The following is a 24368-nucleotide window of genomic DNA, read 5'->3' on the forward strand; positions in this document are numbered from 1 at the left end:
GATCGGCGTGGACTTAGTTTAGTTTAGAGATACAGCGCGGAAAGAGGCCCTTCGGCCCACCGAGTCCGCACCGACCAGCGATCCCTGCACATTAACACTACCCTACACACACTGGGGACAATTTACATTTATACCAAGCCAATTAGCCTGCAAACCTGTAAGTCTTTGGAGATGTGGGAGGAAACTGAAGATCTCGGAGAAAACCCACGTGGCCATGGGGAGAACGTACAAACTCCACGCAGACAGCAACCAGAGTCAGGATGGAGCTCGGGTCTCCGGCGCTGCAAGAGCTGAAAGGAAGCAACTCCACCCCTGCGCCCCTTGCTTTGTTTCTGTGTAGTACGACAAAAACTAATTACCAGTTAAAAGGGGGTATGGGGAGAAGGCAGGAACGGGGTACTGATTGAGAGTGATCAGCCATGATCGCATTGAATGGCGGTGCTGGCTCGAAGGGCTGAATGGCCTACTCCTGCACCTATTGTCTATTGTCTATTGTCTATTGTTAAACCTACGTAGAGAGGAACACATTAAGTAGATTTTTTAAAAAGCATTCCTGGTTGTAGGACTGAGCTGCGTTCTCAGTGATTTCTGCTCTCTGTTTCTTCCATCACTTTTGGTGGCTGTTTGAATGATATAGATCACAAGGTTGCTTGCCGTGTCACTGACAGAGACACTGGACAATGGTTTGTGTTGCTGCTTCCACCCCGCGGGACATTTCCTTCCTCCTCCAGTCTGGGGCAGATTGTCCAGAAAATGGCCCATTGTCTCAGCTGATCAGTCCAGGGCCCCTGACATTGTAAGGCACATTCCTTAAATGCTCACAGTCGGCCTAACATGGTTTTTCAAACTATTTAAAAAATCGCACCGATAGTTAAAGCCGTTTGCAAAACTATTAAAATGCATTTCAACCAAATACATTTAAAGCAAATACATTTTGTGTAAACACATTAAACATGACAAAGTATTACAAAATTATGAAGAAGCACCTTGAGGTTACCTTTCCCCACAGGTAAGAGATCCCATTCGATTGCCTTGCATTACGGTTACATAACCTGTGCATTCTGGTGTAGAGCTGAGGGCCAAGACATAAAGCACATCAGGTTGCCCTCCTCGCCGTGTCATTGCTCCATATTGAGTCCATTAATAAATTCATGTTCATTAGTTCATAAGTGATTGGATGCAGAAATAGGCGATTCGGCCCATTGTCTACTCTGCCATTCAATCATGGCTGATCTCTCTTTCCCTCTTAACCCCATTCTCCTGCCTTCTTCCCACAACCCCTGACACCCGTACTAATCAAGAATCTATCTATCTCTGCCTTAAAAATACCCATTGACGGCCTCCACGGCCTTCTGTGGCAAAGAATTGCACAGATTCACCACCCTCAGACTAAAGACATTCCTCCTCATCTCCTGTCTGAAGGAACATCCTTTTATGGTGGTGCTCGCTCGAAGGGCCGAATAGCCTACTCCTGCACCTATTGTCTATTGTCTATTCCCAGGCTATGACCTCTGGTCCTAAACTCTCCCGCTAGTGCAAGCATCCTCTCCATTATTAATGACGCAGGCGGACACTGCAATGTGCGGGGATCACTGGTCGGTGGACAGATATGTCAGTATCTGGCCTCCAGCCTGCCTCGGATTTGTGTGCTTGGCTACCTTTTTTGTGTCTTTTTAAACCTTTCCCAATGTATGGCGGAGGCAAAAAAATCTAGGATCGAAACAGAAGATGCGGGAGATACTCGGGCAGCTGCTCTTGTATCGTTCTCCTCTACTGACTCAGGGTGGTGACCAGATTTATAGAGCACCTCTCACTAAGCCACAGGGTTAATCCTGAGCTTCCGATGGCCAGTGGCTTTACGTCTCCATTCCCCCCTCCACAGAGATCTCTCTGCTCTTACCTTGAAAAGCAATGTAGGGTTGAAGACACTACATTGGGGTTTTTATCTTCTGACTAGAGACATTGCATGCCTCTGGACTTGACAGTGAACTCAGAACATAGACAGGACCCACAAGGACAGGACCCTAGTGAGACCGCACCTGGAGTACTGTGAGCAGTTTTGGTCTCCAAATTTGAGGAAGGATATTCTTGCTATTGAGGGCGTGCAGCGTAGGTTTACTAGGTTAATTCCCGGAATGGCGGGACTGTCGTATGTTGAAAGACTGGAGCGACTGGGCTTGTATACACTGGAATTTAGAAGGATGAGAGGGAATCTTATCGAAACGTATAAGATTATTAAGGGGTTGGACATGTTAGAGGCAGGAAACATGTTCCCAATGTTGGGGGAGTCCAGGACAAGGGGCCACAGTTTAAGAATAAGGGGTAGGCCATTTAGAACTGAGATGAGGAAAAACTTTTTCAGTCAGAGGGTTGTGAATCTGTGGAATTCTCTGCCTCAGAAGGCATTGGAGGCCAATTCTCTGAATGCATTCAAGAGAGAGCTAGATAGAGCTCTTAAGGATAGCGGAGTCAGGGGGTATGGGGAGAAGGCAGGAACGGGGTACTGATTGAGAATGATCAGCCATGATCACATTGAATGGCGGTGCTGGCTCGAAGGGCCGAATGGCCTCCTCCTGTACCTATTGTCCATTATCTATTGTCTATTGACCTTTAGCCCACAATGTCCACGCCCACCATGATGCCAATTTAAATGAATCCCATCTGCTTGCACATGGTTTGTATCCTTACATCCCTTCCTGTCACGTGCCTGTTTAAATGCCTCTTAAACATTGCCATTGTATTTGCTTCCACCACCTCCCCTCTTAGATCTTTCTAGGTATCCGCCGCTCTGCAAATATATTGTCTTGGACAAAACATCTTTAAACTTTTCCCTTTCGTCTTCGAGCTATGCCCTCTAGTATTTGGCATTTACAGCCTGGAATCAAAACTCTATCTTCCCTATCGGTGCGTCTCATAATTACATGCACTATTATCAGCTTGCTCCTCAGCCTCCGAAAAACAAAACAAATTCGTCCAACTACTTTCTATAGTGAATACCTTCTAATCTAGGCAACATTCTGATGACACAAGAGACTGCAGATGCTGGAATCTTCAGCAGAAAATAAGTTGCTGGAGGATCTCAGCAAGTCAGACCGCATCTGTGGAAGGACAATTATTCACAAAATGCTGGAGTAACTCAGCAGGTCAGGCAGCATCTCAGGAGAGAAGGAATGGATGACACGGCCAGGTGTATTAGGTCAAGTCCCTTGTCTACAGGAGAGTCCAGGCACCAAACATCGTCTGTCCTTTGCCCTCCACAGATGCCGCTGACCCGCTGAGCAGTTTGCTTTTTGCTCAACATCCTGCTGAACTTCTTCTGCACCCTCACCAAAGCTTCCACATCCTTCCTGTAAAGCAGCAACCAGAACTGCACGCAACACCCTAAATGTGACCGAACCAAAGTATTATGTGGCTTCAACACGACTTCCTGCCTCTTGTACTCAATAGCGGAACTGATCATGATCATAATCGTAATTTGTTAGCCAAGTATGTTTTGCAACATACGAGGAATTTTAGTTTGGTGTAAAATGTATGTTTCAGTTTATCTTTAGTTTTGTATTATGTGGGGGTGGTGGGGGAAACTCTTTTTATCTCTTTCCTCGCATGGTTTGCCATGCAGTAATAACAAAAAAGCAACAAGACATAAAAATTAAACATCCACCACAGCGGCTCCTCCACATTCCCCACTGTGATGGAAGGCCATAAAGTCTTATCTTCTTTTCTCCTGCAGTCGGGGGGAATCGAACCATCCGCAGTCAGGGTGATCGAAGCTCCCGCAGCCGGCGATCGAAGCTCCTGTGTCGGGGCGATCGAAGCCCATGCATTGGGGCGGTCGAAGCACCCACGGCTTGGAGCTCCTGAAGTCGGTCTCTAACCTGGGACCGTGAGCTCCACGTTGTTAAAGTCCGCAGGCCCCCGCGGTTGGAGCTCGGAGGTCGATCCCTGGGATAGGGACCGCCAGCTCACATTGTTAAAGTCCGCAGGCTCCCACAGTTGGAGCTCCGAGGTCGCAGCAAGAGGCCGCCAGCTCCACGATGTTAGACCGCAGTGCAGATGGAGATACGACACGGAAAAAGTCGCATCTCCGTTGAGGATAGAGATAAAAAAAGATTCCCCCACCATCCCCACACATAATACAAAACTAAAGATAAACTAAAACATACATTTTACACCAAACTAAAAACACAAAGAAGGAAAAAGACGAGACAGATTGTTGGTGAGGTAGCCATCGTGCGGCGCCCCCTGGTGGTAAAGTCGTATAGCATGCTTCTTCTTTACCACACATTTTCAGTGGCCAGAGGACGAACCCCAAGATACCTCTGTATATTAATATTCCTGGTATCTCCTATTTGATCTTCCAACGTGCTTCACCTCACCCTAATCCAGATTAAACCCCATCTGCCATTTCTCCGCCTATATTTCTAACTGATTCATATCCCGCTGTTTTCCTTGATAACCTCAGAGACCCGGGTTCGATCCTGACTACACTGTACGGAGTTTGTACGTTCTCTCCATGACCTGTGTGGGTTTTCTCCGGGATCTTTAGTTTCCTCCCACACTCCAAAGACATACGGGTTTGCAGGCTAATTGGCTTGATATAAATGTAAAATTGCCCCTAGCGTGTGCAGGATAGCGTTAATGTGCGGGGATCGCTGGTTGGTGCAGAACTCAGTGGGCCAAATGGCCTGTTTCCACACAGTATCTCCAAACTAAACTAAACCTATTCTTAAATCTGATTAGTCTTAAAATCTGCGTTGGAATCATAAATTTTTAAAGTCCAAATTCTTTGGCACATAACTTCTGAATTAAACAATGGACAATATACAATAGGTGCAGTAGGCCATTCGGCCCTTCGAGCCAGCACCGCCATTCATTGTGATCATGGCTGATCATTCACAATCAGTACCCCGTCCCTGCCCTCTCCCGATACCACCCTGACTCCGCTATCATTTAGAACTCTATCTAACTCTCTCTTGAAAGCATCCAGAGAATTGGCCTCCACTGCCTTCTGCGGCAGAGAATTCCACAGATTTACAACTCTCTGAGTGAAAAAGCTTTTCCTCATCTCCGTTCTAAATGGGCCACCTCTTATTCTTAAACTGTGGCCCCTGGTTCTGGACTCCCCCAACATCGGGAACATGTTTCCTGCCTCTAGCGTGTCCAATCCCTTAATAATCTTATATGTTTCAATAAGATCCTCTCTCATCCTTCTAAATTCCAGTGTATACAAGCCCAGTCGCTCCAGTACTTCAACATACAACAGTCCCGCCATTCCGGGAATTAATCTAGTGAACCTACATTGCACTCCCTCAATAGCAAGAATGTCCTTCCTCAAATTGACTGATGATTATTCAGACTAATTGCATCTGCCACTCTTTGACCTGGTCCTTGTAGCATGTAGCTCTCAGAGTGTATATCCATGTATACTTTAGGTGTGATGAAAGTTTCTACTTAAGTTGGTGAGCTCCAAACCCCCATTAATGACTTGTGTGAATGCTCCTCAACACCTCTGTAGTTGTCTTATCTTATATTAATTACATTAATTCAAGGTTTCAAGGTCAGTTTATTGTCACATGTACCAATTAAGGTACAGTGAAACTTGAATTACCTTTTCAAATTGTGTGTCCTCCAGTAATTTACTGCTAAATTAGTTTCCGGTCTTTCAAATCTGAGATTCAAAATAGCAAAGATAGACACAAAAAACTGGAGTAACTCGGCGGGTCAGACAGCATCTCTGGAGAAAAGAAATAGGTGACGCTTCGGGTCTGAAAAAGGGTCTCGACCTGAAACGTCACCTATTCATTTTCTCCAGAGATGCTGCCTGACCTGCTGATTTACTCCAGCTTTTTGTGTCTATCTTATCTTCGGTTTAAACCAGCATGTGCAGTTCGTTCCTACACATTCAAAATAGCAATGCAGTTTTTCCTTATTTTGCTTTCTTGGTTCTGCCTGCAGGAGTTTTGAAAACAACTTAAATATTTACAAGGCATTGTCACATCAGAATATCTCAGAAAATCCTCCTGCTGTAAGTCCACATTGCATTGACCTTCAGAATGACACGGAAGTCACTTATTTTCAAAGATTTTTGTTTCTCTTCCTCTTTTTTTTGACCTGGTGATAATGGTAGAATGGAGGACCATGGAGGATGATGGACAATGGAGGATCCGGGATGGGGGGACCGTCGTGAAGGAGGGGGAAGAAAAATGGGTACCCGGCGACGGGGGACCATCGTGAGGGAGGGCGAGGGGGGGGGGGAAGAACAAAGGGGGACCTGGCATGGGACGCAGGGCCATTTTTACAGCATCATGGGCCCCCGGGCAAAGCAGTGTACTGGGGCCCCCACCGTTACTCTCCCCCACCTCTCTTTCCCTACCAGCCCCCCCCCCCCCCCCCTGTCGTGCCGGCGAAAAGCACTTACCGAAAAGCACTTAGCGATGGACTTAGGGTGCTACATTGTTGCAAAAAGCACTTACAGATCGCTGTGAGAAGCACTGAAAATGCTGTGAAAAAGGCACTTATTGAACCTACATTTTTAAAGTAGTATTTATTTATTGCAAGTCACTTAACATACACAGATCAGCATGGGGCCCCCGGGCAAGTGCCCATCAGGCCCATGCGTTAAGACGGCTCTGATGGGATGGGGTAAATTTGTGATTTTGTAAGCGCCCTTTATGGGCGACTATTTGCATACCTTGGCAAGGTATGCAAGCGAAGAATTTTGCTGTGACTTGTCACATTTGACAACAAAGTATTCAATTCAATTCAATTCAATTCCGAGAAGTAAAAATGAGATCTGACTTCAAGTAGACTGCTTACACGTAAACCACCAAGTCAAATTCTATATGCCGTCTTTTTTCATCTTGTTGCATTGCGAACAGTGTTGACAATGCCCTCTCTTCTTCCTTCCCTTCATGTGCAGACCCAATTCAATGTGGCCGTCCTGAATGTGGGTGCTCCAGCAGCCGGCATGAATGCGGCCGTTCGATCTGCAGTGAGACTTGGCATCTCTGAAGGTCACAAAATGTTTGCAGTCACCGATGGGTTTGATGGCTTCATGAAGGGGCAGGTGCGCTTCCCACTTGTTTGTGTGCACTTTGTACAATGAATCCGAGGCACTACCAATCTATGGGGCGGACGCAAAATGCTGGAGTAACTCAGCGGGGCAGGCTCGCATCCCTGGAGAGCATGGGCAGGTGAAGGAAGGAACTGCTGGTTGGAACCGAAGGTAGGCACAGAATGCTGGAGTAACTCAGCGGGACAGACGGCATCGCTGGGGAGAAGGAATGGGTGACCCTTCTTCAGACTGAAAGTCACGGGATAGGGAAACGAGAGATATAAATTATATAGGCAATGATGTAGAGAGATAAAGAACAATGAATGAAAGATATGCAAAAAAGTAACGATGATAAAGGAAACAGGCTGTTTGTAAGCTGTTTGCTCAGTAAAATGAGAATTTGGTGCGACTTGGGTGGGTGGGGGAGGGATGGAACTAGAGGGAATGCAGGAAGTTTTCCACTTGAAGTTGGAGAAAACAAATTCTTACCACTGGGCTGTAAGCTGCCCAAGTGAAATATGAGATGCTATTCCTCCAATTTGCATTTAGCCTCATTCTGACAATGGAGGAGGCATAGGACAGGAAGGTGTGTGTGGGAATGGGAAGGAGAATTAAAGTGTTTGGTAACTGGGAGATCAGGTAGGTCCAGGTGGACTGAGCGAAGGTGTTCAGCGAAACATGGAGAGGTGGCGTTTTAGGTCGGGACCCTTCTTCAGACTGATCGCAATTCTACCATTTCCTCAAGCAACATGTTCCAGATCACCACCACCCTCTGTGTGGAAAACATACCCCTCAGGTCACGTTAAAACGTTTCCCCTTTCATTTTAAATCCGTGCCCTCTAGTTGCCGACATTATCCGTGGCCTGATGAAAAGATGATTAAACAGAAACTTACCAAATAGCGAAAGGCCTGGATAGAGCGAATGTGAAGAGGATGTTTCCAAGTGTGGGAGAGTCTAGGACTAGAGGTCACAGCCTCAGAATTAAAGGACGTTCCTTTAGAAACAAGCTGAGGAGAAATTTCTCCAGTCAAAGGGTGGGGAATCTGTGGAATTCTTTGCCACAGAAGGCTGTGGAGGCCAAGTCAATGGATATTTTTAAGGCAGGGATAGATGGATTCTTGATTAGTACGAATGTCAAGGGTTATCGGGAGAATGGGGTTAGGAGGGAAATGTAGATCACCACACACTAACGCTAACCTACGCACACTAGAAACAAGTTACAATTACACCAGGCCAATTAGCCTACAAACCTGTGAGCCTTTGAGTGTGGGAGGAAACCGAAGCACTCGGAGAAAACCCACGCAGGTCAAGGGGAGAACGTACAAACTCCATACAGGCAGCACCTGTAGTTAAAATCGAACCCTGGTCTCTGGCGCCGTAAGACAGCAACTCTACCGCTGAGCCACTGTGCCACCCATTTTGCAGATGGTTTGTGGGCAAGAATGTACGCAGGTGACCTGCACATCTTGCAGACCTCCAAGGGAAGGCACAGAAGACTCTGACCAAAATGGCATCCAAAAATGTCTCGAACACGTACGCTTGGCCTATGCAATCTCCCAGATCACATTTTAACTCCCCTTCCCATTCTCATACTGACCTTTCTGTCCAGGGATTCCTCCACTGTCAGAGTAAGGCCACACACAAATTGGAGGAACAACACCTCATAGTCCTTTTACAACCCAACGGGATTCCCACTCTCTCTTCCCCCCACCCACCCCCCCCCCCCCCCCCACTCTAGTCGCCCCGCTAATTTCATTGCTTGCATCCATATACCCCTTAATTGTCACTTCTTCCGCAGCCAGCAATGGACCATTGTGGGCTCCTCCTTCCCTTGGTCATCGGCTGGCTCTGCTTTGTTCTATACCATTTTGCACCTCTAGTCTCCCTGCCCCCCGACTCTCAGCCTGGAAAGGGTCTCGACCCGAAACGTCACCTATTCCTTTTTTCCAGGGATAATGCCTGACCCGCTGAGTTACTCCAGCATTTTGAGCCTATTTGCACAGGCAGTGACGTTTTCCCATAGGCAGCACTTGGGAAATTCAACTGACATTACTCGGAGGTTAGAAGGCACCTGACGGAACAGGCACCTGAATTTAGCGTAGGGAAGGGTCGGTCAAAGCAGCGGTGGTGTGTTCTGGGCAATTAGTTATGGTGAGTGTTGTGGGCCTCATGTCAGGTTACACGGATGGATTCACAACAGCAAAATACTCCAAGTTTTTCAAGTGAGATATACCAAACCGGAAACGGTCATTATTGTGATAATCTCTTGGAAAACTTGATTTTCAATGTTACATGTTTAAAATTTCCAGGCAGACGAGTCCCCATAGACAGCCCAGCTAAATATGAAGGAGAGGCCAAGTAACCTCTTCATCAAAGATAGACACAAACGCAGGAGTAACTCAGCGGGTCAGGCAGAAACTCTGGAGAGAAGGAATAGGTGACGCTTCGGGTCGAGAGCCGCCCGAAGAAGGGTCTCGACCCGAAACGTCACCTATTCCTTTTCTCCAGAGATGCTGCCTGACCCGCTGAGTTACTCCTGCATTTTGTGTCTATCTTCGGTGTAAACCAGCATCTGTAGTTCCTCCCTACACATAACCTCTTCATCACGTGGCCACGTCCATACAAAGGATGACTGGTTTTCTGAGCAGCAGAGACTGAGATGAACGCAGTGGCCTGAACTACAGCTACGTCACATTACTTAGCACTTTGAAGATGTAACAATGAAAATCTGGAACTGCAAAATTAGCTGTCAACGTCCAATGGTTTTGAAACACACTCAGAATCTATTACTATATTTTTTTTTTTAAAGTACTGGAGGAACTCTGCGGGCATCTGTGGAAGATGTGGACAGACAACGTTTCAGATTGGGACATTTTGAGGAAGTTCTCCTTCTCCCTCCCCTCCTTTGAAGAAGTTTTCTCAATTCCTTCCACAGATGCTACCTGATGCACTCCAGACATACTCCATTACTTTATGTTTTTATTTTGCTCAAGATTCCAGCATCTATATATTCGCTTCTGTCTCTGTATTAATATAACTCTTCCTTTCCTCCCTCCCTCAGATCAAAGAAATTAAATGGGGCGATGTTGGGGGATGGACGGGGCAAGGTGGCTCCCTTTTGGGTACCAAACGGTAAGTACAGGGGCTGAACCAGGGTATATGTCCTTCATCCAGAGTGAATAGAAATGTACATTTGTCATCTTTTGAGAATTAGAGTAGCTATGATCACAGAATGCTTTCAAATGGACCGTGACATTACTGGAAAGGACCAATCTATGCAGCGAGCACAAAAGAAAATGAACATTCAATGATGCTTTGATCTCTGTTCCATAATATCAAAGCTCACGAACCCAAACCCCAAAGCCTTGCGTGCAACAAATTGTACATCAAAATATTCCAACCAGTGCATGGGATTGTCAGTGAGGGGTGGGGTGGGGGGGTGGGGTGGGGGGGGGGGGGGGTTGGTGTCAGGTGGGATAAATCTCATGGCTCAGAGTCAGAAGCAAATTGAGTCTGGGTGGCACGGTGGCTCAGCGGTAGATTTGCTGCCTCAGCGCCAGAGACCCGGGTTCCATCCTGACTACGGGTGCCATCTGTGCAGAGTTCTCCCTATGACCGCTTGGGTTTTTTCCGGGTGCTCCGGATTCCCCCCACATTCCAAAGGCCTGCAGGTTTTCCGGTTAATCGGCCTCTGTAAATTGCCCCCAGTGCGTAAGATGCGGAACTGGGACAAAATGGAACTAGTGTGCGGGTGATTGTTGGTCAGTGTGGAGTCGTGGAGTCGGTGGGGCGAAGAGCCTGTTGCCAGGCTGTATCTCTAAACACATCAGGACGGGAAAGGTCAGGCTTACAGTCAGGGGGGAGGAATGGAAGCAGGGATGGCACTTCAAGCAGTGAGGGAGCAGGGCTGATGGCGTGGGCCAAGGGAGCAACTTTACATTGGGGATGGAAGCAAAGGGTGAAGAAGACACATTCGGAGGTGAGTGGAGGTGGGGATCGGTGAGGTGAGGGAGGGACCTCGGACTGAGTGTTGTTCTGGCCTGCGAGCCCTCTAATTTGGTGCATCAGGATAAAGGGCACTTTCCCTTGAGTGGGCCCTACAACAAGCTCCCCAAAGCAACCTGTTCCAAATTCCACATGAGGATTAACACCATCACCTGTGTCATGGAGTCCCAATTTGCCCTAAGGTAAATCATTGTTTCATAAAACCCTGAAAAATCTTGTGCAATAAAATCCAATTTCTAGACTGCATTTTAGATCAATGCCCTTTCATCAGTTCCACCTTATTTACGAGTACCTGTTTTTGTGGATATTAGGTTACCTGGAGCTGCACTTGGCCCGTCTTTGGGCTCAAGCCTAATGTATTTTGATCTATCTACCTACCGACTAACTTCTCACACGTCCCATAGCCACTGAGTTGCAGCAGAGAACACAGTTGTTCCCCATCAGATGGATTCCAATGAGAGCCACACCTGAACAGAGTTCAGGACCATAAGACCAGAAGACATTGGAGCAGAATTGGGCTATTCGGCCCATCGAGTCTGCTTCGCCATTCGATCGTGGCTGATCTTAGCCTCCTAATGCCACTTTCCTGCCTTCTCTCCGTAAGCCCTTTGATGCCCTTACTAGTCAAGAACCTCTGCTTTGAAAATACCCAATGGCTTGTCCTCCACCGCCGTCTACGGCAATGTATTCCACAGATTCACCCCCCTCTGGCTAAGGAAATTCCTCCTCACCATTCCTGATGGCGGAGGGTGGTGTGGGTGGGTGAGAAGGTGGGTGGGGCAGGAGTAGTAGTGTTCGGACTGGCAGGAACTTGGCTGCTCAGCCACCATTGGATTTATTGTGGATCTGTTTTAAATTGCCGAACCACGTTCTCTACGTACCTGGCAGCACATCCAAAGTCAGTTTTTCCAGCCTGCAAAGGTTCTGCAAATGAGACATCTCTCCTTGGAGAATTGCGTCTCCAGTGTTTGTTGTTGCAGCTGACTGTCCATCAGTCCGCACGCATCTCTCACGCGTCTTTTTGCCTGTCCTGACAGCACCCTTCCTGTTAACAACCTCAAGGCTATCGCTGAACAGATACGCTTACACAACATCAGTGCTCTTTTGCTGATTGGCGGATTTGAGGTACGTGATGCTCTTCTCTTCAGAAATTCCCTAAAGAACACGTGTAATGATAAAAATATATATATAAATATGAAGAGCAGAGCAGTCCAGAACAGGAACGGACCCTTCTGCTCACCATGTCCTTGCCGAACATGATGCCGCCAAGATTACCCAACCTATGCTGATTGTACATGATCCACACCCCTTCCATTCCTCACCTATTCCTGCACATATCCAAAAGCCTCTTAATGCCACTATTATATCTGCCTCCACCACCACGCCTGGCAGTGGGTTACAGGCAACACAACCACTCTCTGTGTAAAGAAACTTGCCCCGCACATCTCCTTTAAACATTGGGCCTCTCGCCTCCAAGTTACGCCCTCTAGTCTTTAACATGTCCATTAGAGGTTAAAAAAGATTCTTCTTTTTAAACAAACTTTAATATTCACAAAACAAAGGAGAATCCTTTCGTGAGAAAATAATCTTTCTGAAAACAGCAACAGCCATTTAATACTTCAGCTTTAAATTGTTGAATTAGTATCAATCATTATGTATCATTTTGATGATTACAAAAAATGGGTGCTGTTATACCTAGCCCAGTTTTACTAACAGAAACTATTTATTGGAAGCTCACCATTCACCTTCCCTGCAATTCCTTTTGCCGACCTTTTAATTTCCCACCTCCTTCGCATTCCCCAGTGTTCACTTTATTGAGATTAATTTCTTTGAATGATCAATGTCGATGAGCAAACCCCTCAGGAAGCTCCTAAACCAACACACAGATAGGACCCAAATGTAAACACAATGTCTGATTTAGGTCTGAACTAATTTGAAAGCTGTAGCACTGAAGTTGGCCATGTCCGGAGTTATTGTAACACTGAGTAAAAGTTGTTGAGCGGCCCATCACAGTCCTAAATGGCCTACCCCTTATTCTTAAACTGTGGCTCCTGGTTCTGGACTCCCCCAACATTGGGAACATTTTTCCTGCATCTGGCCTGTCCAATCCCTTAAGTGGTTTAGAATTAGTCTATCAATTTCTTTATATACTACAGCTAGTTATTTAAGGATAGCCTTTTCCCTACTGTTGTCAAATTGATGAGCCAGTCACCTCTTTCACATCCTCTTCCCAGCAGTGCTGCCATGTATTCTCATTCTTAACTCTACCTCATTCGATGATTCCAATATTGTACAGGTCCACCACCGATTTTCCGGCACCCTTGGTTCAAGGGCCCTGGTGGGTTACCCGGTTTGCCGGACCAAACATAGGTCACGGCCTCCGAGAGGAGTCGACCGGTACCTAGGCCGCCGTGCAGCCGAGATCCCGGCCCGCAAAGTCGGCCTCGGAAGCCGGCTATGGCAATGGATCTGCCGGAGTTCCTGAGCCCTGGCCGCAGGGGGCAAATTTGACCCGCCGATCGGCCACGGAAGTCCCGTTGAGGTCGAGCTTGGGCACCCTACATTTTCGGGGGGACTTCCGAGGGGAGGGATTTCATGTGCGATCTCGTAATTTTGTCCGGAAAATCGGTGGTGGGCCCGAACTTTAATATATTTTGCACTATTTCAGATTGTACTGCGATCTAGCATCATTCCGCTGTTCTGCACTCATTGTTTTTATTACAGTATGTATACTACTTTGTGAGCTTCTTGTTAAGAAGGAATTTCATTACACGCTGATGTATATGACAACAAAATGAATCTGAAACTGAAATTATGTAATTGCCTGTTAAACAGGACTAGGCAACAAAGATGAATGAATGGCAACCGTAACTGTTGATGGATGAGATGATAAGAAGCTTGTGTAAAGTTTGCACACTCAATCTCAGAGTAGATAGGGTCAATGCACAGAGTATTTTACCCAGAGTAGGGGAAACAAGAACCAGAGGACACAGGTTTAAGGTGAGAGGGGAAAGATTTAATAGTGACCTGAGGGACAACCTTTTCACACAAAGAATTATAGGTATATGGAACGAGCTGCCAGAGGAGGGAGTTGAAGCAGGTGCTATAACAGCATTTGATTCATTTTCTCACATAGGTGATTATTCCCTAGAGGGCAGGATCCTGAGGGGTGATCTGAGACAGGTGTATAAAATCATGAGGGACATAGATAAGGTGAATGAACAGGAGTCTTTAATCCGAGGTAGGGGAATCAAGAACCAGAGGTTTTGAGTTTAAGGTGAGAGAGGCAAGATCTATTAGGAACCTGAGGGGTAACACAGGTGATGAGTATATGGTATGAGCTGTCAGAGGAGGTAGTTGAGGCCAATACTATAACGGCATCTGTGAGACATTTGGACAGGTACATGGATAGAAAAGATTTAGAGAGATATGGGTTTAACATGGGCAGGTGGGACAAGTGTAGATGGGGCATCTTGGTTGGTATGGGCAAGTTGGGTTGAAGGACCTGTTTTCGTGCTGTATGACTCTCTGACTATGACTAGCTTAACATATTGGATTAAATTGCTTGGATCTGTCGTAAGATTGTATCTTATATTGTAATTAAGAATCAAGTACATGATAACGATGTTTAATTGATGACTGGACATGCCCTGGCAGTGACAGGAGTGTAGCGTTTCCAACGATGATGATTGGAGCGCAGTGTGACACTGGGATGCTCCAGGTGGCTTTCCCTTTGGTCCTTGCCTTTGTTCTGATCCCCCCACCTGTGCACCCGAGCTAATCCGAATGTGTCCTCCAGGCCTACCTGGGACTTTTGGAACTGTTGGCCGGGCGAGCCAAATATGACGAGTTCTGTATACCCATGGTAATGGTACCTGCCACCGTCTCCAACAATGTGCCTGGCTCAGACTTCAGCATTGGTGCAGACACTGCCCTGAATGCTATCACCGACGTAAGTCTGCCTGGGAAAGTGCGAGCGCATTTCTAACACAATTGGTCTCCGGAGAGCCATTTCCGCTGCATCCGTTATCTGCCAGCACCAGCCGGACTGACACTGCTAGTAACTGGCCTCCCTCACCATCGTGTTTATTTTATGCTGAGCGGCCTGTGCATCACAGGGGTTTCTATCCTAGGTTAATTCAACACATTTGCTTTTTGTTGATGAGTGAGATTTTTCAATGTTTTTAGTCAATAAAGCCTTTAACCTACCGGTCGGTGCCCTCTTTAGGCTCTGCACATTCGAAATAATTCTGGGCAAAAGGTTAATCCAACCGAGTTGACTTTGTCAATGTTTTATCATCTATAACAGTGCTCTGTCAGTAGATTTTGTTACACATGAGTTTGTTGCTGAGAATTATTTTAAATTAATTATTTAAACAGTAAGGTAGCCCTCTCGGATTCTCCATTGTAATGTTTGTTCCCAAATTATATCTCATTGCATTCGTCTTTTCTGTGGAAACAGGTTGGATAATGTAGTGGGTCATTTAAGTTATTAAGAAATTTCAGGCCCTTCTGTTTGTGTCTTCTCTTGAAGCAACTGTGCGATTATTGTTCTCTCTGGGGGTGGGGGAGATGTTTCTTGCAGTATGATCCATGTTAGTGCTGGTGGATGACGTTGCATTAAAAAGATAAAAAAGAACTATGCAGGACAGCATAAAAATCTTGCAATGTCAGTTTATATCAATCAATGCTTTGCCTGTTTTTGATTCCACATAAATCGTTTTAATTTTGCTGCATATTAACCACCCTTAATTCATGTACTAAAAAGGCAACATCCCATCATTTTTGAGAAACTCAAGTGTCAATGCAGTGAAATTAATTATCCTTCAACAGAAAGAAAAAGGGGAAAAAAAAATCTGCCTTTTGGGAGTATATTGAAACAGCAAGTTTTGTTCCTTGGTCTAAAAATTCTCCATTGCATGTCAAATTAAATGGCTTTGAAAATCATCACCCATTTTAGTAGAAGCAAGGAACTGCAGATGCTGGTTTACACAAAAGGACACAAAGTGCTGGAGTAACTCAGCGGGTCAGGCAGTATCTCTGGAGAGCATGGATAGATGACCTTTCAGGTCGTGACCCTGCTTCAGATTGAATATTTCTACAAACTTTCGACCCGAAACGTCACCCATCCTTTTTCTCCAAGGATGCTGCCTGACCCACTGAGTTGCTCCAGCACTCATTTTAGACTCACATGAGTAACTTTTTTTTACAATTCCATTTGTTCCCCTATTATCAGTCACTGTTAATTTTGTTCATTTTTTTTAAAAATCTTGTTTCTGGCTGTTTTCATTGAGAGATGGAAAAAAAAGAGTTGAATTGAAACATAACTAGTTTTCTTTGTCCTTTATTCATGTTCAAGTAATATAACAAGGAATTGAGGCTGAGTTTTCCCACTTTGACCGTCCTGTACTTGCATATTGTTGCACAAGTCAGTGATTTGGCTTGGAACTGACTTGGTCGCAATGTTGCAGAAAACGTTGCATGAATAACATCACCTGCATCCCCACTGCAGAAATGATATGAGGTTTGCAAGAGCAACTCACGACTGGAAATACCCAGTCAAGTTTCACATATCATATCATATCATATCATATCATATATCTACAGCCGGAAACAGGCCTTTTCGGCCCTCCAGGTCCGTGCCGCCCAGTGATCCCCGTACATTAACACTATCCTACACCCACTAGGGACAATTTTTACATTTACCCAGCCAATTAACCTACATACCTGTACGTCTTTGGAGTGTGGGAGGAAACCGAAGATCTCGGAGAAAACCCACGCAGGTCACGGGGAGAACGTACAAACTCCTTACAGTGCAGCACCCGTAGTCAGGATCGAACCTGTGTCTCCGGCGCTGCATTCGCTGTAAAGCAGCAACTCTACCGCTGCGCTACCGTGCCGCCCATGTTCTGGTGTGATTTGACACAGAAGAAATCACGAACATTGTCTCCAACTCCAATCAGCTTTCACTCACACGCTGCTGAGGAATGTAGCATTATTCATCAGTTCAGAAGTGATAGGAGCAGAATTAGGCCATTCGGCCCATCAAGTCTACTCAGCCATTCAATCATGGCTGATCTATCTTTCCCTCCTAAATCCAATTATGTGATTCACTTTTTAATTACAGGTGTCCTCTTCGTCCATCACCTCTAGGGTTCTAATCCCCACCAAGTCTTCAGATTGAAGCTTCTCTTCCGTGTCTTCAAACCCTCATAGTCTCCCCTTTGCCTTCTCTGTGACCATCTCACAATCGTCCAAAGCTCAATGCATCCAGCTTAACACTTGTACATTCCTTGAATCTTTCAGTAACCTAAACTCTTCACTTTCCATTCTATATCACGTCTACCTTCTTCTCGTTTCCAATGCATATTTAACGCTATATCTTTAACTACATTGTTTATCATGGCACCACACATATTTGGTTTAACTGTAACATTAGGTTTGTTGTCTCATTATACTCCCAGGTACCTTATTAAAGTCTAAACATAAATGCACATTGCTACTGTCAGTGGTAATTCGATTATGGAAATAGATTCATACAAATTGCATCTGTTAATGTTTTATTCATGTCATTTTAAATTTGTAGTGAGGCAAGTATTATTAATTTCTCAGTTGTAACACTATGTTCCATCCTCAATGTATGTTTCAAGATTATGATGGAGTGTTGCCTGTGCTTTGGTCTAATCATTTACATGCCTCGCCAGCCCTTTTCTGAATAGAGGCACCTCATGCTTTACAGGGGGGGAGGTGGGGAAGGTGGGGGGTACGTTCCTGAAAAGCAGCGCGTTTCTCAAAAATGTGCAGGAAGGAACTGCAGATGCTAGTTTAAACCCCGAAGGTAGGCGCAAAATGCTGTGTAGAATGGAACTGCAGATGCTAGTTTGGTCTGAAGAAGGGTCTCCATCCAAAACGTCACCCATTCCTTCTCTCCAGCCTGACCCGCTGAGTTATTCCAGCATTTTGTGCGTATCTCAAAAACATGTAAATTGAACATGTACACGACCACGCTGCCAGGCACAAATTTGAGCATGTTATTTTAAAAAGTACGAGTGCGTAAAATAGGCTCTGGTGCTAATTAAACGAGCGATGTTCAAAAAGCGCATAAAGGAATCACGCATAAAAGGCGAGGTGCCTGTATTCAGAAGTGGCCATGAGGTGAGACGATTTCAGCCAGCTTTAGGCCGTGTGTTTCAGTGCAAGCTTTCCCAGTTTGTTACAGCTGCTTTGCATGCTCTTTTGTTTGAAGCTCGGTGTGTTTACTAACGGGAAGCCAAACTTCTCCTCACACATAAAGCAATATGGTTAAGATGGGGTATACTTGCACGATGCTGTGCAACAATCGAACAAAAATGTTAAATTATTTTTGATCTGGAAATTCAGGCGTTCGAAGCAGTGCTGGAACTATATTCTGCACGAGATTCTTTTGAGGAGTTTTGCATCCCCATGTGCATTGTGCCTGCTACCATAAGTAACAATCTGCCAGGTAGTGAATATAGTATTGGTGCTGACACTTCAATCAATATGATCGTGGAGGTAAGTTCCATTGTTTTCAGCCTCAGTTACAGCTATGCTTCTAACGGTGCAATTAACTCAATGTTATGATGATGTGTGCTTAGCAGAGCTTCTGTAATCCAGTGTGGTAGTGCTGTGTTGCATGCTGCTTTCACATTATTCAACTGCTTTGCTGTGAAAATCCTGTACGTATGGCAGAGTGCATTTTTTACAGGAATATGATTGACGTAGAAGTAGGGTTGCCAACTTTCTAACTCCAAAATACGGGACAAGATGACGTCACCGCCCGCGCCCCACGTGACCTCATCCAGCCAGCGGCCGCGTGCTTCCGCTCCACCAATGGCGGCCGCCCGGGCCGAGAGGCGGGTTGCTACGCAACCTCCGTTAGGCGCACACACTCGGCCCCACTCCCCGAGCACACTCCGTTAGTCGACACCAGGGGTGGGCAACCTTTTTGTTACAGAGGGCCGCATCATGAATTAATGAACAAGCATTACATAAAAAAGAAAAAATATACTTATTTTATTAAAACACAACTTATTATATTTTTCATTAAAAAATGAAAGGGTAAAACTTATAAGACGATTTGTCCTTAACCAAGGTTCACCATTTGTGATTAAAAACATATTTAATTCATAATTTATTTCTATTAAAAATCTTTTTAGTTTGTAAAAATACAAGGAAACTTTACAATGTAAAAATGTTAAACATTCATTATTGAAAAGTGGAAAGTCTACATAAAAAGGGAATGGTTTGTTTCAATTTAAATATGTAATAAATCATTGAGAAACCTAATTTTTTTGCTATTTAAAAGCTTATCAATATTGGGGGTTCATATTTGTTGATGCCAAACGCAATACACTATTTAAATGAGCATTAGTTAATCTGGTTCTCCAATAGTCTGGTAATGTTGACGTATATTGTATTCTTTTAGCACAGCTATAGTGTCACTGCAAATGTGTTGTTCCTGACCCAAAATGTCACCTATTCATGGTCTCCACAGATGCTGCCTGACCCGCTGAGTTACTCCAGCACTTTGTGTCTTTATTTGGAAACCAGCATTGGTAGTCCCTTGTTTCTACATTCTGTGTTCTGCAAAACAATATTGAACAGCTAGACAAGTGAAGGCACAGCTCTGACCTCGTGAAAGTAAAATTAAAAACGAGGGCACATTTTATTCCTTGCTATTGTGAGCCGTCAACATCATTCCCTCCCAGCTCTGGGGCTGAGTGATCGGAGGCAATGCCCATCCCGTCTGCATTTGCCCGGGCTCCGGTCCGTGTGTTGGAGGCGGCCGGGGACGGGAGGGTTACGGTGAACGTCAGTGGTGTATCGTAGCCCTTTGGGCGACCGCTTCCCCCGTGAGTGGCCGGATCGCTGGCAGCTCCACCCCCACCTCACGCACGGCTGTGTTCCAATAATATTCTTCTTTTGATTTTTTTTTTTCAACCTTTTAAAACTGCAAAAATCATTATTAACTCACGGGCCGTACAAAAACAGGCGGCGGTCCGGATTAGGCCCGCATGCCGTAGGTTGCCGACCCCTGGCCTACACTGTCCGGGCCTACAGCGGCCCACGGGCCTAATACGGGACAAGGGCGGTCCCGTATGGGACAAACAGATTTAGCCCAAAATACGGGATGTCCCGGCTAATACAGTTGGCAACCCTACAGAGAAGCTTTTGTTCCTTTTCAAAGTAAAGTTGTGATAATGGCAAGACAGCCGGCTTTCATTGCATTTAAGTCACTCGAAATAGTTTAGTTTTAGTTTAGAGATACACCGCGGGAAAACAGGCCCTTCGGCCCATCGAGTCCGCGCCGACCAGCGACCCCCGCACACCAACACTATCCTACACACACTAGGGTCAATTTACAATTTACAGCCAGCCAGTTAACCCACAAACCTGTACGTCTTTGGAGTGTGGGCGGAAACTGGATCTCACAGGGAAAACCCGAGAAAAGCGTACAAACTCCGTATAGATAGCACCTGGAGTCGGGATCGAACCCGGGTCTCTGGCGCTGTAAGGCAGTAACTCCACCGGTGCGCCACCATACTCAGCATGTTTTTTTATTCATTCACGGATGTGGATGTCATCGGATGTGCATTTATCATTTATCATTTATCCCAAATTACTCCTCAACTGAGGAGCCAGTTAAGAGTTGACCATGTAGATCCAAGTAATTGCAAATGCTGGTTTACAAAAAAAAGACACTAAGTGCTGGAGTAATTCAGTGGGCCACGCAGCATCTCTGGAGAACAAGATCTAAAGATGGGTCCCGTCCCGAAACATCACCTGTTCCTGTTCTCCAGTGAACCGCTGTTCTGACCCGCTGAGTTACTCTCGCACTTTGTGCCTACCCATAGATTAGTCGTGACTCTGATTTACTCGAGCACTCTGTGTCTTGTTAAGAGTTAACCATGTTTGTTAGTTTTATAATCCCATAGTCCAGTTTGGGTAACGATGGCAGATTTATTTCCCTAAAGAACATCAGTAAACAGTAATCATGGAGCATTCATAGTTATTTGTGTATTTTTTTCCAAATTTTTATCCAAATTTTTAAAATAACTATATGTTTCCCATTGGGTGGTTAAATAGGTGGGATACAAACTTACATTTCCAGAATAATATTCTCGGCTTCTGTAAACCATTCCGGTAATGTAACCACTATGTCACTACCCAGGAATTCTACAAATTTACAATTAAGAACTCAAAATTGAAGACCAAAGCCATTTTAAAATACCTACATCATAACCACAACCAGAGAGCAGTGCTGAACTACTATCTACCTCTATGATGACTCTCGGACTATCCTTGATCGGACTTTGCTGGCTTCACCTTGCACTAAACGTTATTCCCTTTTCATGTATCTATCTATACACTGTAAATGGATCGATTGTAATCATGCATTGTCTTTCTGCTGACTGGTTAGCACGCAACAAAAGCTTTTCACTGTACCTCAGTACACATGGCAATATTCTAAACTAAACTAAATAACCTGTGTAGGGAAAAACTGCAGATGCTCATTTAAATTGAAGGTATGACACAAAGGGTCTCGACCCATTCCTTCTCTCCAGAGATACTGCCTCTCCCGCTGAGTTACTCCAGCATTTTGTGTCATAAACTAAACGTTACCAAAATGAACACATACCCAATTTTTTGTTTAAAAACATGTTGATTATTTTTTTAATTATTTGCCTTTTTTTAAATTGTGGTGTGCACAAATGAATGAGTGCAAATATTCCATAATTAATTAATTAAAATAAGATAGTTTGAAAACAATAATCGCATCCAGGAGAGAACATGAAGCAAAATATTTCCCTCATGATAAAAAACATAAAATTATTTTACAATTTGCCGATATCCAGGGAGACACTTAACATTATTTTTAACTCGTGAATAAACCATTCAGGCGTTTTTAACGAGGGTTGAATGCCTTTGCCATTTTACGGTCTAAAATGCTATCTGCAGTCACACTGGTAGAGCAGGGTATTAAAAAGAACTCGGCCTGTTGTACTTCGTGGTCCGGTATCTGTTATACCTTTGTTATGACTCTGGACGGACCACAAGTAGACGTGTTTAAAAGGTTAGAATGCTGGAGCTTAAATCCAGGCTGTTTATTCCACGGCCACCTGGAACCAGAGTGACCACCTAATCACCTCATTCTCTTATATACACGTTACTACACAGGCAAACAAAGTAGTCCTTGTGATACAACAAAGTAGTCCTTGCAATATCACAACACGGCCGACCTGCGAACTGTTGTGCACGGTTTAATGACATGATATGTTTCGGCTAGACTTGCGACCGCATCAAGCAATCGGCGAGTGGAACCAAGCGACGTGTCTTCATTATCGAGACGATGGGAGGTTACTGTGGTTACCTGGCGAGCATGAGTGGCCTCTCCGCCGGCGCGGACGTCTCGTACATCTTCGAGGAGAAGATGGACATCCAAGAATTACAGGTTGGTTTCAATGCTCTATTTAGCCAGCAAACATGTAGGAGTCGAGCATGTAGGGCGGCACGGTAGCGCAGCGGTAGAGTTGCTGCTTTACAGCGAATGCAGCGCCGGAGACTCAGGTTCGATCCTGACTACGGGTGCTGTACTGTACGGAGTTTGTACGTTCTCCCCGTGACCTGCATGGGTTTTCTCCGAGATCTTCGGTTTCCTCCCACACTCCAAAGACGTACAGGTATGTAGGTTAATTGACTGGGTAAATGTAAAAATTGTCCCTAGTGTGTGTAGGATAGTGTTAGTGCAGTGCGGACTTGGTGGGCCGAAAAGGCCTGTTTCTGCGCTGTATCTGAAATATGAAAAAATATGAAAAAATATTTAAACGTAGTGGGCGCCGACACGAAAGCAGGAACGGGGCACTGATTTTGGATGATCATCCATGATCGTATTGATTGGGGGTGCTGGCTCGAAGGGCCGAATGGCCTTCTCCTGTACCTATTTTTCTATGAAAAAAAAGAAATTCTTACTTGCAGCATCATTACAGGCCTGTAAAACCCATTGCACACAGATAATAGAGATGATAAGAAAAACAAAACTAATACATTTTGGGCACCATATCTGAGGATGTGCTGGCTCTGGAGAGGGTCCAGAGGAGGTTTACAAGAATGATCCCAGGAATGATTGGGTTAACGTATGATGAGGGTTTGATGGCACTAGGCCTGTACTCGCTGGAGTTTAGAAGAATGAGGGGGGGATCTCATTGAAACTTACCGAATAGTGAAGGGCTTGGATAGAGTGGATGTGGAGAGGATGCTTCCACTAGTGGGAGAGTCAAGGACTAGAGGTCATAGCCTCAGAATTAAAGGACATTCTTTTCGGAAGGAGATGAGGAATTTCCTTAGTCAGAGGGGGGTGAATCTGTGGAATTCTTTGCCACAGAACGTTGTGGAGGCAAAGTCTGTGGATATATTTAAGGCAGAGACAGATAGATTTGTGATGAGTACAGGTATCTGAGGTTATGGGGAGAAGGCAGGACAATGGGGTTAGGAGGGAGAGATAGATCAGCCATGGTTGAATGACGGTGTAGACTTGACGGGTCGAATGGCCTAATTCTACTCCTATCACTTCTGATCTTATGAACATGTAAGAGTCAAGAGCATTTAATTGTCGTAGGGACCAAGTAAACTACAAACCTGCACGCCTTTTGGCCCGCCGAGTCCGCACCGTCCAGCGATCCCCGTACGCTAACACTGCCCTACACACGCTAGGGACAATTTTACATTTACACCAAACCAATTGACCTACAGACCTGTACGCATTTGGAGTGTGGGAGGAAACCGGAGCACCCGGAAGAAACCCTCAGGGAGAACGTGTAAAGTTCACACGAAGGTCCGGATTGAACCTGCGTCTCTGGCGCTGTGAGGCAGCAGCTGTGCCAGCTGTGCCAGCTGTGCCAGCTGTGCCAGCTGTGCTGCCCGTTTGTGTGCACTGTCCCTCCTGTGTTTGAGCCTGGCAGGACTGAACTGGGCGGGGCAGAGTACGGTGGGGAAGGGGGTGGGGGGGGGGGGGGGTGTATTTTGAAGTCAGGAAACCAGGAGGGAAGGATATCCTGATCATCTTGCAGAGTTTTATCTGTGAGGCTCCCTGGAGTGCAATTCCTGCTCATTTTGTCGTGGTTCAAATTGAAGTAGATGACACGAAGAATTCTTCAAAAAGTTAAAAGCCTTTATTTGCAAACAACGGCTGGAACAATCAGGATGTCAACCATCTGACTGCCCACTTAGTACATCGGGCAGTCTATGTTTATAGGATTATTCCAAACCTTATCTTCTTTACATTACCTC

At 45.4% G+C, this 24368-nt stretch overlaps 1 protein-coding gene across 4 annotated transcripts in view; it reads left to right on the forward strand.

The window, feature by feature from the left end:
* Positions 1–24368, forward strand: part of pfkpa (phosphofructokinase, platelet a) — a 115542-nt gene that overhangs the window by 69140 nt on the left and 22034 nt on the right. For 3 of the 4 annotated variants that reach the window (XM_078425205.1, XM_078425196.1, XM_078425215.1), the window contains 6 exons: positions 5956–6025; positions 6920–7066; positions 10117–10187; positions 12098–12185; positions 14860–15012; positions 22369–22533. In XM_078425205.1, coding sequence (XP_078281331.1) covers positions 5956–6025; positions 6920–7066; positions 10117–10187; positions 12098–12185; positions 14860–15012; positions 22369–22533 — 694 coding nt within the window. Of the gene's footprint in view, positions 1–5955; positions 6026–6919; positions 7067–10116; positions 10188–12097; positions 12186–14859; positions 15013–18440; positions 18594–22368; positions 22534–24368 lie in introns of all 4 variants that reach the window. The other variant, XM_078425223.1, reaches the window with a different exon arrangement.

The sequence above is a fragment of the Rhinoraja longicauda genome, chromosome 2 (assembly GCF_053455715.1).
Source record: "Rhinoraja longicauda isolate Sanriku21f chromosome 2, sRhiLon1.1, whole genome shotgun sequence".
Taxonomy (NCBI): Eukaryota; Metazoa; Chordata; class Chondrichthyes; order Rajiformes; family Arhynchobatidae; genus Rhinoraja; species Rhinoraja longicauda.